Source organism: Malus sylvestris, chromosome 17 (assembly GCF_916048215.2).
Source record: "Malus sylvestris chromosome 17, drMalSylv7.2, whole genome shotgun sequence".
Lineage (NCBI taxonomy): Eukaryota > Viridiplantae > Streptophyta > Magnoliopsida > Rosales > Rosaceae > Malus > Malus sylvestris.
The window spans coordinates 10,823,574-10,838,863 of record NC_062276.1 but is presented as its reverse complement, the minus strand read 5'-3'; the positions used below and the strand labels follow the sequence as shown (position 1 = coordinate 10,838,863).

Below are 15,290 nucleotides of genomic sequence, written 5' to 3'. Positions count from 1 at the left end.
GGTTTCTTTGAGAATGAAGAATGTATTTCACTTCTAGTATTTAAACATATATACATTATCCTAAACATTTATACCATCTATAATCCTACAGGAATTGTCACTCCAGATTGGTTTGTTAGTTCGACAACTAACTTCCTCCCCTTGATCCTGCGAGTAATTATGTCACTCCTTGCAGCAGCTCTACTCTTAGTCCTCTTCATAGAGGCTCAAATTAAAACAGAGGTATGTCCGCCAATTGACTGGGAATTAAAAGTATCTAATTCAATGGAACTCTTACTGGTAACACATTAATGATTCAGAGTCGTCTCCTTTCCCTTTGCCAGTGTAGGCTGTGTGAAGATCTCCATTGTCACCCTTATTCTCCGCATCAAATTCAGACATCAAAGCCTCTGCAACAGTGCTAGAATTGAAGTTCTTCAAACACAAGGTAGGCAAATAATTTGGGAAACAAAAAGAAAAAACTGCAGCTCTGCTTATCAATGAGAGGTGTAGTGTTCTTGAAATACAATTGAATATGAAAGTTAACAAGTTGAACCCCAATAAACTTGGGAAGCACTCTGAGAGGCATATCACTGCGGACAAGGAATCTGCAGTCAGAAACACAGGATAAGCGCAAAATCATGAGAGAACACTTTCATATAACACAAGCTATTAACAAAAAAGAGTTTCCCTTTGCAATAACAAGTGTGTCCTCCTTTTTCTATGCAAATCTTAAATAATGATAAGGTGTGTGAAAATTATTTGGTATGTAGGCTTCACAACATAGGCAACCAATTTGAGCAAGCCATTATACAATCAGGACCAATCTTAGAAATTCATGAGCAATCCCCCCTCCCATGTACTTTTTATTTTGGTAAATATACGTATTCGATGCAGTGAAATTCTTACAGGTAAATAATAGCAATCATATTTCATTGTAGCGATACAAATCAAGATAATTAAAGCACAAAGGAAGGGGTAACTATTAACTACTTGTGTGCATAATGGTTCCAGGGGTCTAACAAACCATTGACCTTGAAAGCAATCATTCTGATTTTCCTACAAGCATAAATGAAAGGGAACCATTTTTTTTTTCCATTGCAGCAAGAAATTAAGACAATTAATTTGATTTTTCCTACAAGCATAACTTAGTTTTTTATTGGTAACACATTAAATCAAATAAATTTTACCAACCAACCGAGATGATCTTCACATTCCACGGGTTCACAATCTTTGCTCTGACTCCACACTATCATCTTTGAATCGCATGAAAACCCCCATAACTGCATCACAAGACAACATACACAAACAACACAATCCATAACAGCTAGAATGCGCTTTCAAAAGTTACATAAAACAAATTCAGAAAGCTACAATCTCAATGACCAAGATAACAATTTCTTAATGCAATTAAAACCTTAGAACTGAAAGTTTCCACTTACTCTTATTGAAAATCTCAACAAGACGAAAACCACCACAACCCAGTCCCAATCCTCCGCCTTCAACACCGAGGGTTTATCCTTAACCTCATAAGCAATCACCACCGAATCCCTATCCTTGCATGCTAAACTCCTTATGCACCGTCACGCAGTCCGACTTTGCCCTCTTCATCTGCTTCACCTTCACATCAGTGGGTACATATAAACCCCATCTTCCAAAAACTCCTTCACACTGTAAATCATATTTAGACGCACTGGCACCAAAAAGAGAAATCAAAACTTCATTTACAAAGAGAAGTCAAAGACCATTCCGTAATTATGAACACTGAGCGATATTTATGTTTAGTTAGTGAGAAAACGCAAGAAACCGAATCGTATTTTTCATTCATCAAAACTTTTCTCAGGAAACAAACAGAGAGAGAGAGAGAGAGAGCATACGGCAAGTGATCAGAGCATAGCTTCGCTGGAAATCGGCGCTTGACTGTGAATCGGAGAGAGAGAGGGGATTTGATTTGGGGCAACTTGATTGTAGATCTGAGAAGCAGCCATTAACTTTACCGAAAGATTAAAAACGGCGAAATATCTTTCTTTTAAAGATGGGGCGCGTTAAATGAAAATCAGGCGCTAAATGAAATTGTTTGGAAGGGCGTCGTATCAAATACATCATTTGCGACGTTACTTAAACTAGAGTCGCAAAGGTTTCATCCCAAACACCATGCGCGCTATATTATTGAGAATTTGCGATGGTTGTGTGCTATGTCGCAAATAAAGTGTCGTTAAAGGGCCTTTTTCTTGTAGTGTTTAAAAGCTAGATTGTAATACTAAGTTTTTATTCATATTCATGGTACAAATAACATTACAAACGACAAAGACTAAATTTGTCCACGACGAGGTTTTATATTCCGAAAAAAAGTATGATTTGTAGGTCTAAAGGTATCACCAATATACAGCTCATCCCAAATATTAGGAGGATAATCTATCATCAGATCGAAACAATCCAAGATTGGAGCGGAACTATCTGAAATAGGATTGTCTAAATTAAGATGATGATATTTGTTTTTAATATCATTCCATACTTTTAATTTCTACACATGTCAGTTGATAAAAACAAAATTTTATGTCAGTTAATTAAGCTAAAAAAATTATAAATGAGCTATGAACACATGATCAAATTAATATAAAAACAAGAACCAGAAATTGCATCCCAATTATCATAGCATTAACTATAATCTGTTCTAAAATTCAAAATTTTCATCAAATACAGATCAATTTTAATTTGGAAATTAGAGATTAGGCAGTGGTGGATAGAGATGTACCAGATGGCGGTGAAGAGGAGATAGGTGGACCAAGTGGTGGTGGTTTGATAGGGATCCGTTTGGGTTAGGGTGAGTCAATTGGGATTTGGGAATTAGGGGGCTGTAAAGAGAAATGAAAATATCACGTGTACAGCGAACAAAAAGATGCTACACTAAGAAAGCAATCCAATTGGGAACGCGTAAGTGTCCTAGAATTAGATGGTAGAATCTTAAAAGAGAAAAATAAATCATTTTTAAAGAGAAGAAAAGATTGTCATTCAGTACTACGGTCTGGTAGTATTACTCTTCACTTGTAAGTGAGAGATCTTTAGTTTAAAACTCGTAGGTGACGAATTTAATATTAAATTAGGTTGCCTATTATATAGTTTAGCCGAACTCTCATTTCACTTGTAAGTAAGAGGTCTTTAAGTTCAATTCTTCCTAAAAACGAATTTGAACCGCAATATTACATCTAGTCCAGTATGAGACTTAATCCTCTCCCTTACATTTTAGTATAGAAAATACTGTTTGTTAAAAAAAAAATTAAAATGAATACGAACCACACGAATGAGCATAGACGACAAAGCTAAAGTGCCACCACATGTGCCACATAGGTCAAAAATACAAAGAGCGAACTCGACCGTCCATTGTTTATATGAATAATCATCATACAAAGTTGAAGTATATACCAAATATATGTGTACATACAATACACATATAATATATACATATATACACACGCATACACACACACACACACACATATATATACATATAATATGAGATGGAGGGTCGGCATTGGGTCGGTGTTAACATGAGCTCGGCCAAGACGGCAAGACCCAGACTCAACGGTCCTGCGCGGCTGCACCGTCCACCCAGTGGCTGTGTACCCACACGTTGACCAACGGTCCCGTCGGTCCTGGAACTGTTACTCTTGGGTATGTAATCAAACCCGCATTTAGCTGCCCAGTTAATCTTAAAATTTGTATTGATTCTGGCTAATACTGATATAAATTAAGATTTGGTAATTGATTATTCTTGTTTTGTAATTTGAATTCTGGGTGTTTTAAGATATATGGTTTTATGTTGCTGGATTGTGATTGTAAGGTGTGTGAATACGCCGCAGTGAAATCCGCAAGTACCAGAAGAGCACAGAGCTGCTGCAATACCCCTCAGGTAACTTGTGCTTTGATTGTGAATCTGTGCTTTGGTTGTGAATATTTGCTTTGAATATTTCTTTTAAATATATTGTTCTTGTATTGAGAACAGCACAGTTTGAGCGTTCGCCCCAGGCACCAAAAAACTCAAGACCGGCCGTGACGTGATGACTAGTTCCAAAGAAGTAGTAGGCAATAAGCCTCATGCTGTATGTACTCCGCTTCCACTTCCAAGCCATGTAACGGCAATGCTAAAACTTGCAAAGCTCCTCCACCACAAAGGCTTTCACATTACTTTTGTTAACACAGAGTACAACCACAAGCGCTTTCTTAACTCTCTTGGCCCCAGCTCCCTCAATGGCTTGCCTGACTTCCGGTATGAATCAATCCCAGATGGCCTTTCAGATAACGATACCCGCCAAGAGTTCCCTTTGCTTCAGGAGTCCATCAGAAAGAACTTCTTGGCTCCGTTGCTTAACCTCCTCAAGAAACTGAATGACAGGAATCCTCCAGTGACTTGTATGGTTTCAGATGGTTTTATGACATCGACCATCACAGCTGCTAAACAGCTTGAAATTCCTATCGTTGCCTTCTTTCCTTTTGCTGCAGCCGGCTTCATGGGTTCTAAACAATATCCTATTTTGGTGGAAAAAGGACTTGCGCCTTTGAAAGGTGAGAAGCTGAAGCACTTCTCCTAGTAAGATTTTTTGCCTAAGTGCTTCAGCTTCTATTATAAATTTGTACGAAATTTATTAAAAATCCAAGTGGTTTCATTCATGAGTCCAGAACACCCTTCTACATGATCATAAGCACTTTTAAGTTTTTCTTCGAAATATAGTTGGAAGTGCTTTTGGTTGTTAGAAAGTGCATTTAGCTTTGTCATGCAGTTCCATAGAGGCCCTAAATACTCCTTTTGCCAATTTATCAGACAAACTATTGATGAGATTAATTTGCCTTTACTTGGATGTTGTGTTGTAGACGAGAGCTGCTTGACAAATGGATTTTTGGAGATGGTAATTGATTGGGTTCCAGGAATGAAGGGTATCCGTTTGAGGGATCTCCCAACTTGCTTTCGAGTTACAGATCCGAATGACCTTGTGTTTAAATTCTCCTTGGAAGCAGTTGAAAGAGTTCATGAAGCTTCAGCAGTTGTTGTTCATACTTTTGATGCATTGGAGCCGGATGTTTTGAGTGCTCTGTCATCTATACCTCCACCTGTTTATTCCATTGGCCCTCTCCAATTGCTTCTCAATCAATTTCCACTAGACCCTTTGAAGCCTATGGGATATAGTATGTGGAAAGAAGAAACCGAGTGCCTTGAATGGTTAAACACCAAGGCGCGAAATTCAGTTGTTTATGTGAATTTTGGCAGCTTAATATCCCTGACACCACAACAGCTTTGGGAGTTTGGTTGGGGCCTTGCAAATAGTAAGCTTCCCTTCTTGTGGGCAATTAGACCTGATTTGGTTATTGGTGAATCAGCGATTTTTCCACCAGAGTTTGAGTTTGAAACCAAGGAAAGAGGTTTACTAGCGAGTTGGTGCCCCCAAGAGCAAGTCCTAAACCATCCGTCGGTTGGCGGGTTTTTGACGCACAGCGGTTGGAATTCAACCATTGAGAGCTTGTCTGCAGGGGTGCCTATGCTCTGTTGGCCCTTCTTTGCCGACCAGACAACCAACTGTTACTATACTTGCAATGAATGGGGGATCGGCATGGAGATTGATAATGATGTGAAGAGAGATGAAGTGGAGAAGCTTGTTAGAGAGTTAATGGAAGGGGAGAAGGGCAAGAAAATGAAAAACAAGGTCATGGAGTGGAAGAAACTTGCGGAAGAAGCTACCAGTCCACAGGGTTCTTCGACTAGAAATTTAGACAATTTGGTGAATCAAGTGCTATTAAGAAAAAGGTAGATCGTGTATCCATAAAAATCTCTACTGTTACAATGGGAAGAACAATGCTTTGAAATTACATAGCATGCGTGATTAAAATAAGGACTTTGGCACGTGCAGGAGTGCGAATGTAGAGTGTAGTGTTGAAATCAAAATACACAGACCTGAACAAAAAAGAAGACAACGAACCTAAAGAATCGACTCTCTCAAGTTCATCAACACAACAAGAAACTGAGAACATGGAGTATCACAACATACAATATCTCATCGTCAAACGGTGTTGAAATCAAAATACAACCACAAGGGCTTTTCTTAATACCCACATTGAGAATGAAATTTATAATTTGGTAATTAATGTCCTTTTTCAGAATTTTTGAGAAAAATATGCAAGTTTTAAAAATTATTGTAACCATTGTAAAGCCCAAATTTTATAGAAGAGCGGAATCTGGTGATTATATTTATAAGGGATGGATTCGTTGCACTATATTTTTTGCATGACTTCTGATAGAGTTTTTGTGGGGGTCACTCTATGATGTATTTTAACGATTTGAACCGTTTATCTTCTAAAACATAATTCATATATCATTATTAAGACATTCATTTGTAGTGAAGAAAATAGACAAATACAGTTCTACAAAGAAACTCTAAATCCTTATTCCAATGGTCATATGGGTTCATATTTAGGTGTTTTTTGGTAGACATGATTTTTGACGGAATATCTAAAATATTGATATTTCGGATAGTTGAAATACCTTAGGAAGTGGGTCTTAAAAAAGCGTTTTAAATTTGACAAGATAAAAGGACGCAGTGGGAATTTACAAATTTAACATGTGAGCTCCGTTTTAGACACATGATACCTTCTTGAAAAGAGCACGACGTCTTTGTTCTAACTCACTACTTTCCAGTGATCTATGATTGATTTTAGACTTCCAAAATTGCATTTTAAATTTTGTAATAAAAATCAGACTTTTCATTTGTTGTCTGATTAATGTCGTTTCTCCTTCATTTAATATCCTAAGGCCTTTGAGTTACCCACAAAGTGTTGTAATCAGGTTATGCAAGTCATTGGATGGCTCCTATTGTAATGATTTTTCAATCATTAGTCAAACAAACCCTTTGGGATTACGGTAGTAAAATTTTTCCTTCAAGTAACTGCATGTATCCTTTTGTATGGTATTAGTTCCTTTGTGATTCCAACTAAAGGCCAAGTTGGGTTCTTCGGATTGAATCCTATGTCTAACAACTTATCAAGATTCCTGTCAACGCTAGTTCTTTTAAGATGAACTCGAGGGCGAGTTCTTTACAAGTGAAGGTGACTGATCTAGGACAAGATTTGGGTGAATTTGTACGAGAAGTAAAAAAAAAAAGGAAGCGCTATAAAATTGACAAAACAATAGGACACAATGGGAATTTACAAATTTGGCGTCTGTGCTTCATTTTGAGCGCATAATACCTTCTTGAAAAGAGCTACAAGTATAAATCACTCACTTTCCCTTAGTGTAGATAATGTCGTTTATTCAGAAAAGAAAAACAAAAGTACGAAAACCCTAATCAAGCACAAGAGTCGTATATTTTCATAATCAAATCGAGTAGTTTGACCTATACTGGAAAGTACGTAGCTTTGAATTTTATCCTTTGCATATATACCATATGAATATGCTTGAATGGAACCTTATTATACTCTGATATATATATATATATATATATATATATATATATATATATATATATATATATATATATAGGGAAGTGTTATTAACACTCCTAAAATCTCATTCTACACTCCTCACAAATGTATTTTTCTTTCTAATTATAGAAAGTTTGGAGTGCCAATAACAATTCTCATATATATATCATAGGGCGAAACTGACGCAATACTAAGTTTAAAGGATTGCAAACGTAATTTAAAGGCAAAATTTTGGAATCCACCAATTTTGAGAATAGTCCCAAAGGATTTGTTTGATTAAGATTGAAAGATCACCATAATAGGAGTCAATGAATGGCTTAAATAACCTGATTACAACACCCTATGGGTAACTCAAAGGCCTTGAGAAATTAAATGAAAGCAAAACGATATTAATCGGACAACAAATGAGAAGTTTGATTTTTATTATAGAATTTAAAATGTGGTTTTGGAAGTTTAAAAGACATCTCGGAGACAACTATAACCTCCTTTGTTTTTTTTTTTTTGGGAAACTACGAGTATAGGCCACTCCCATTTGCTAAGAGAAATTAGAAATAACTAACTCCACTAGAATGAACCCCTCAAGGCCCTTTCCAAACTAATAAAAAAAAATAGGAACTTTAACGAAAAGCTCCCGATACTGTTCACTTTAACGAAAAACCATATTTTAACACTAAAAAGTCAATCCTGATACTATTCACTTTACCTTTTATTTTGTCCTTATCATTAAAACTCAAAGTTTTCAAGCCATTTTCATTAATTTTTCTTAAAAAAAAAAGGAAACTTGATATTAGTCCAATCTTTTGAGAATAGTCCAATTTATTAAAATAGGTCCAATTCCTTAAATTTAATTATTTTATTATCAATAATTCTCTCTTCAATTGTCACTCAATATTACGGTTTGGTAGTATTCCTTTTCACTTGGAAGTGAGGGGTCTTAAGTTCAAATTTCGTGGATGGCGAATTCGATACCAAATTAGTTGCTCATTGTGTGGTTTAGCCGAAGATTTTAATTGATTTTTAATATATTTAGAAAATATAAAAAGAGTATAAAAAAATGTAATTAGATAATTAGACTCACTTCTAAAAATCATTTATGTTTTTGGAAATGGATCAAAAAGCCCCAAAAATAAATTATATGAACTGTGTAGCCCGTTGTCTCTATAAGAATAGGACGATCGAGCCTTGTCGGTTAAATACAACCACATGTACAGACTGAAACACGATAAACCTAAAGAATTGACAATTGAGTTTAACTCGACCACATACGTACGGGGACAAGATAAACCCACAGGCTTCTCACTACTCACTGTCAAACGGTGTTATGTACAACAATCTACCGTATTCGATAAAAGGGTCAGACTAGACGAACCACACAACCCAAGATGAACTCCATGGCAGAAGGCAAGAAGCCTCATGCTGTATAAGTTCCGCTTCCATTTCAAGGTCATATAAAGGCAATGCTTAAATTAGCAAAGCTCCTCCACCATAGAGGTTTTCATATAACCTTTGTCAACACGGAGTACATCCACAAGCAATTTCTTAAATCCCTTGGACCCAACTCGCTTGATGGCTTGCCTGATTTTCGATACGAAACAATCCCAGATGGTCATACAATTAGTTCGGATAAACGTACCCCAGAAGACATCATTTTGCTCTTTCATTTCATCAGGCAAAGTATCTTACCTCCGTTTCTTAGCCTCGTCGAAAAATTCAACACTGCATTAACGTCCAATGATGTTAATCCTCCAGTGACTTGCATTGTTTTGTTGGAAAATATTAGTATTTAGGTTTATTTTAGTATTTGGGTTTTTCTTGTTAGTTTATGATTTGGGCCTAACCCATCCGAGTTAGGGTTTCTTAGGTTTGGTTCTCTATAAATAGAGCTTGTAATTTAGTTTGAAAACAAGTCATTCACGATCTAGCCTTTAGGGTTTTGTAGCCGTTTCGGCATTCTCGTTTGTTTAATAATATTCTTATTTTGTTAGTATTATTCGTTGCGCACTCTGATATTCAACTTGGTATCAGAGCAGGTTTGATTCTTCGGGATTTAATCTGCTTCGGGTTGGTATCTGTTTGCTTGTTTCCGTTGTCGTTCGTGTTCAGATTGTTAGTTGGTATTGATTGTTTGCAAGAAGAAAAAAATTGTTCGTTCGTTTTTTGTCCCGTGACTCTGCTTCTGCACCTTTGAACGCCACAGCCTGCAAGAGTATCCGCAAGTCTGTATTGCTGCAAAGGAAAAAAGAGGAAAAAGTAGAATGGAATGAAAAAAGAAGGAAAAAAAGGGGAGTAAAAAAAAAGGAAGAAACAAGAAAAAATTGGTTGCTTGTTTGAGGCCCATGCTGGCAAAGGGAAAAAAAATTTGGCTGGATTTTTTGTTTGTTTGTTCGGAAGTCAGTATCGGCATCAGCATTGACATCGACATCGGCATTGGCATTGGAATTTGGAGGCTTGCATCCACATCTGCTTGTTGGCAAACTCATGTTGTGTACCGGCATCGACATCGGCATTGACATTAGAATTTGGAGGCTTGCATCCACATCTGCTTGTTGGCAAACTCATGTTGTGTACTGCCATGAGTTTGACATGAGGTGTTGGAAAATATTAGTATTTAGGTTTATTTTAATATTTGGGTTTTTCTTGTTAGTTTAGGATTTGGGCCTAGCCCATCCGAGTTAGAGTTTCTTAGGTTTGGTTCTCTATAAATAGAGCTTGTAATTTAGTTTGAAAACAAGTCATTCACAATGTAACCTTTAGGCTTTTGTAGCCGATTTAGCATTCTCGTTTGTTTAATAATATTCTTATTTTGTTAGTTTTATTCATTGCGCACTCTGATATTCAACTTGTTTCAGATGGTTTCATGTCATTCACGACCCTTGCAGCTGAGAAACTTGGCATTCCTATAGCACTGTTCTTTACTTTTGCAGCAAGCAGCTTTATGGGGTTTATGCAGTACCCCGCTTTGGTGGAAAAGGGACTTGCACCACTCAAAGGTGAAGAAATAATGGAAGCAATTGTTTAAACTAGATTTATTAATTTCTTGTCCTAATCAAATGATCATTTTTCTTTACTTGAATATTTTAGATGAGAGTTATTTCACAAATGGATTTCTGGACAAGGTAATAGATTGGATTCCGGGAATGAAAACTATCCGTCTAAGGGACCTACCGACCCTCTTTCAAACTACAAATCCCGACGATATCTACTTTAGACACATCTTAGAAGCAGTGGACAGAGCTCATAAAGCTTCAGCAGTTGTTGTTCATACTTTTGATGCACTGGAACAAGATGTTTTGGCGGCTCTCTCATCCATACTTCCACATGTTTACGTGGTTGGCCCTCTGCAATTGCTTCTCGATCAGATACTAGAAGACCCTTTGAAGCCTATGGGATACAGCTTATGGAAAGAAGAAACGGAGTGCCTTAAATGGCTAAACGCCAAGGCGTCAAATTCTGTTGTTTACGTGAATTTTGGCAGCGCATCGTTCATTACACCAGAACAGTTTCTGGAGATTGGTTGGGGACTTGAAAATAGCAAGCTTACTTTCTTTTGGGTAATTAGGCCTGACTTGGTCATCGGTGAATCCGCAATTTTACCACCTGAGTTTGTGGATGAAACTTAGGGAAGAAGTCTAATAGCGAGTTGGTGCCCACAAGAGCAAGTACTTAACCACCCATCGATTGGAGGGTTTTTAACACACAGCGGTTGGAATTCAACAATTGAGAGTGTGTCTGCAGGAGTGCCTCTGTTATGCTGCCCATTCCATTCTGATCAGCAAACAAACTGTCATTATACTTGCAAAGAATGGGGCATTGGTATGGAGATGGATAAGAATGTGAGGAGAGAGGAAGTGAAGAAGCTTGTTAGAGAGTTAATGGAGGGAGAGAAAGCTACGGGAATGAGAAATAAGGCCATGGAGTGGAAGAAACTTGCAGAAGAAGCCACCAGTCCACACGGTTCTTCATCCGTAAACTTAAACAATTTGGTGAATCGAATACAGCGAAGAGAAAAGTTGGACGTTATCCATAAGAATGCGATTAATTAACCTGTTTTCATCAAAGCTAGTAAAGATGATATGACGTGATACCAAATGATAGAAACATTCATCTACTAGTCCTGTTCATTCATTATCAGCCTTGAACGATACAGACAAATGGAATTGAATGCGATAGTGGTCCTCTGTCTTCTTCCTCACGCCAGAAAAAGAATGAATGTATAAAGCATTTGTTGAATGCTTCTTGAGGCCCTGTTGAAAATTAGTTTTATTTTTATTGTTATTTTATTGATTTTTTTGTGGACCATGAATTAGTATTCTTAACAGGGGTTAGTTCACCTCAAAAAAAAAAGTTTGAGTTTGCTTTCGTTTTCTCCTATAAATAAGAGTTTTATATTAGTTATTTTACAATAAATGAGTCAATATAATCTTTTAGGGTGCGTTTGTTGCATTGGACTATCTCAGATTAAACTAATTTCAGGGACTAAGTTGTATTAGTGAACTAAGCAGTACTAAAATTATGAAACGTTTAGTGCAGTTCTGGACTAGCCTAGACTAAATTTTATTTTTTATTTTTAATTATGAAAAGGGAAAATTAGGTTCACATCCTTCTTTTTGTTACTCTATTGATTAAAATCCTATTCATTTTCAATTTTTATCAAGGTCATTGGGTATTAATAACATCATTAATTATTTGAATAATAAATTATTTTTATTTTTAAATATATTGATTTAATGTTAAAAATGTTACAATTAGTATATTTATATTTATGGCTAAATTTTTAATCATATATTTTTATTTTTAGTTTGTACCTATTTTTAATTTGCAAATTTTTTTTTAATTTGTACCAATTTTATTTTCATTGTTAATTTGTACCCATATATTAGCTTCTTTTTGTGTCCAATTTTCTAAAGTTTTATTTGTGTTTGTACCCATGTGTATACCACCACGTGACATTGTATATTTAATCAATGATAGAAAAATTACATATGATATATTTATGTTTTATGCCTAAACTTTGTATCATATATTTATATTTTTAGTTTGTACCCACTTTTAATTTGCAACATTTTTTTTTTAAATTTGTAGTATTTTCTTTTTAGTTTTATTTTGTACCCATGTATTAATTTCTTTTAGCACCTATATTTTAAAAAAATTCATTTGTACTCATAATTTTTTAATCTTTTATCTGTACCCTAATTTATTTATAATGAATCTATTCTTCTTTATTAATGTACCACTTTGTTATATGTGAAATGTACCTATTTTTTTTGTAAAATGTACTAATTTTTTTAACACTATGGATACATTCTTTTGCCATTTATTATTTCTTATTTTTACATAGTTTTTATCCATTTATTAAATCAAAATGTTTGAATTTTTTTATTGTAACCGTTTCTAATAGTATTATACTGAGGGATTTTAAATTTATAGGATTATAAATCTCATAAAATATCAAACAATTAATGTCAAAACTATAAAAATATAAATATTAATAGTAATATAATGAGGTGTACAAAGTCAAGAGACTTAGATCAAACTTTGAATACTATTAAGGTTTTAATCAAATAATGTTAAGGATTAGGGATCACATCCAAAGTATCCCTTATGAAAACTTCCACTTTCTTGTCAAAAAACGTTTTTCAAGAGAGAAGATGCTTCATTCAGAATACCATTCATTTGCTCTAGATGAAAGTCTACATATTTTTTTCACCATTGTCAGCCACCAATACATTTACAAATTGCAACTACTTAGTGCTTAAACTTAGGTTCCTTCAGTACATATTCAGTGCCCTTCAACCACTTGTCTACATCTTGAGTGCTTGAATTGCAACAGCGCAGTCTACAGAGTGTCCAAAATATGTAAACCCATGAGAAAAAGAACCAAGCTTGCTGCTGACATCTGAAACTTATGGGCTCACAAGAATAATGCATTGGCATTTATGAACCTAAAGTTAAACTAATGCATCAAGTGTAAGATTATTATTGCGGAAACAAACATGAACACAAATACAATTAACCACTAACCTTGCGAAACCATTGTAGCTTAAGAAAATAGAGCTCTTCTACACTCAACACTACTGTATGCAATTAACAAATAACGGGGCTTGTTCTTTTTGCGTAATTAGTGTGAATGCAGGACCCCTATTATATATCTTCAGTGGTGGTATTTGATTAGGTTACTTCCCATCATGTAATCCTAATAAAATCATATAAACAAGTATCCTTATCACCACAAACCAAAGTTATCATATCAGAATAGTTAACATTGAAAACTGAGACTACTTATAGCTGTGTATCAATCCAAATACATTCCCTAATAGCTTTACAAGTATGGTTCATCCCAAACTCTTATGACTTCAATCCCTTAAGCACGTGTAAAACAAGTAATCAATTTGGACAAAAAGGGGAGAAAAATGCAGCGAGGGCAATGAAAAGTGAGCTCACCTGGCGGTCGTCGATTTCTTGGGCCAAGACTCGAACATGCTCGACGGCTCTTGCTTCCGGGAAGCAATTGAGAGGGGCGCCGATCTCGACCGGCTTGATGAATGGAGGGAGAGAGAGAAGCAGATAGATAGGGCAAAGGAGAGAGAAGCAGACGAAGCAGATGGATAGAGCAAGGGAGAGAAGCGGACGAAGAGAAGCAGATGAGAAGCGAAGGTCTTAAGAGCATGTCCGAAGATAATGTTAAAAAGTTCACATCAGCAATAACAATAATAAAAGACATCATTAGTGTTTTTCAATTGAAATACTAATTCTTAGGTGGCATAACATGGAAAAGCAGCAGAGGAAGTTGCTATCAAATTTGTCAGCAGGCTTCAAATATATTTTTATCACAAGTAGATGAAGAGAAGCAGCGAAGGTCACATCAGAGGAAGTTGCTGTTAAAAAGTTCACATTAGCAATAATGGTAATAAAAGACATCATTAATGTTTTTCAATCGAAATGTCAATTCTTATGTGGCATGACATGAAAAAGCAGCAGAAGAAGTTGCTATCAAATTTGTCAGCAGACTTCAAATATATTTTTAGTAATTAATAAATGCTTTTCATAGTTTTTATACTTATCTTTTGTTTTCAAATACTAATTACAACTATAAAAAGTAAATAATGTAATAAATAATAGTTTAAATTTGACATATCGGTTGGGAAATAAAATTTATAAAAATATCAATGTGGCAACGGTTCGGTTTGGGGACGGAAATGCTATATCCATCTCTATAACCACGAAAATTAACCATATCCATAGCCGTAAATTAATCATCGGGTATTATCCATAACCATACCCACCGGGTAACGGATTCCCCATCGGTTAACGGGTATATCCATCTTCGTCAATACAAAAAATATATTCGTTCAGTTGAGACATTATAAGTTAGTAGATATTAATTTCGTCATTAAACATTTAATGTATAAAATGATCCAATAAATGGATCTTGTTGAGTATAAAAATTAAAACACTAATGATGTTGACTTATCTTTGATATCTCTCATAAGCATCATTGAGTTCACATTGATTTTGATTCAAAACTTTACTTTCCTACAAAATGCAACTTTTGTATTTTCAAGGTAATAATTCGATGAATAATAGATATACAAATATATCTATATCTATATATATTGACGTAAAAAACGATCCAATGAATGGATCATGTTGAGTATAAAAATTAAAACACTAATGATGTTGGCTTATCTTTGATATCTCTCATAAGCACCATTGAGTTCACATTGATTTTGATTCAAAACTTTACTTTCCTACAAAATGCAACTTTTGTTTCGGTGAATAATAGATATACAAATATATATATATTATACTATAATATTATATATAAATTATATTATTTACTAATC

The 15,290-nt window shown here is 35.2% G+C and overlaps 1 protein-coding gene, 1 long non-coding RNA gene and 1 pseudogene across 4 annotated transcripts; 2 read left to right on the top strand and 1 right to left on the bottom strand.

Moving 5' to 3' along the window:
- Positions 1-211: 211 nt before the first annotated feature.
- On the bottom strand, positions 212-2,213 carry LOC126609743 (uncharacterized). Of its 2 annotated transcripts, none has more exons than XR_007618249.1 (3): positions 1,857-2,213; positions 1,422-1,672; positions 212-1,262 (listed from the first exon to the last, which is right to left on the bottom strand). It is a non-coding gene; the product is annotated as an uncharacterized LOC126609743 (long non-coding RNA). The 2 variants fall into 2 exon arrangements; XR_007618248.1 differs by having other exon boundaries at positions 1,422-1,650.
- A 1,273-nt stretch (positions 2,214-3,486) lies between these two features.
- LOC126609725 (7-deoxyloganetin glucosyltransferase-like) lies at positions 3,487-5,838 on the top strand. 2 transcript variants are annotated; one of them, XM_050277640.1, is made up of 4 exons: positions 3,487-3,651; positions 3,840-3,889; positions 3,983-4,542; positions 4,849-5,838. In XM_050277640.1, exons 3-4 carry the CDS (start codon positions 4,038-4,040, stop codon positions 5,778-5,780), a joined length of 1,437 nt encoding a protein of 478 aa, XP_050133597.1. In that variant the 5' UTR covers positions 3,487-3,651; positions 3,840-3,889; positions 3,983-4,037; the 3' UTR covers positions 5,781-5,838. The 2 variants fall into 2 exon arrangements, with proteins under 2 accessions (XP_050133597.1, XP_050133596.1); XM_050277639.1 differs by having other exon boundaries at positions 3,821-3,889.
- A 2,940-nt stretch (positions 5,839-8,778) lies between these two features.
- Positions 8,779-11,715, top strand: LOC126609737 (7-deoxyloganetin glucosyltransferase-like; annotated as a pseudogene).
- Positions 11,716-15,290: the final 3,575 nt, after the last annotated feature.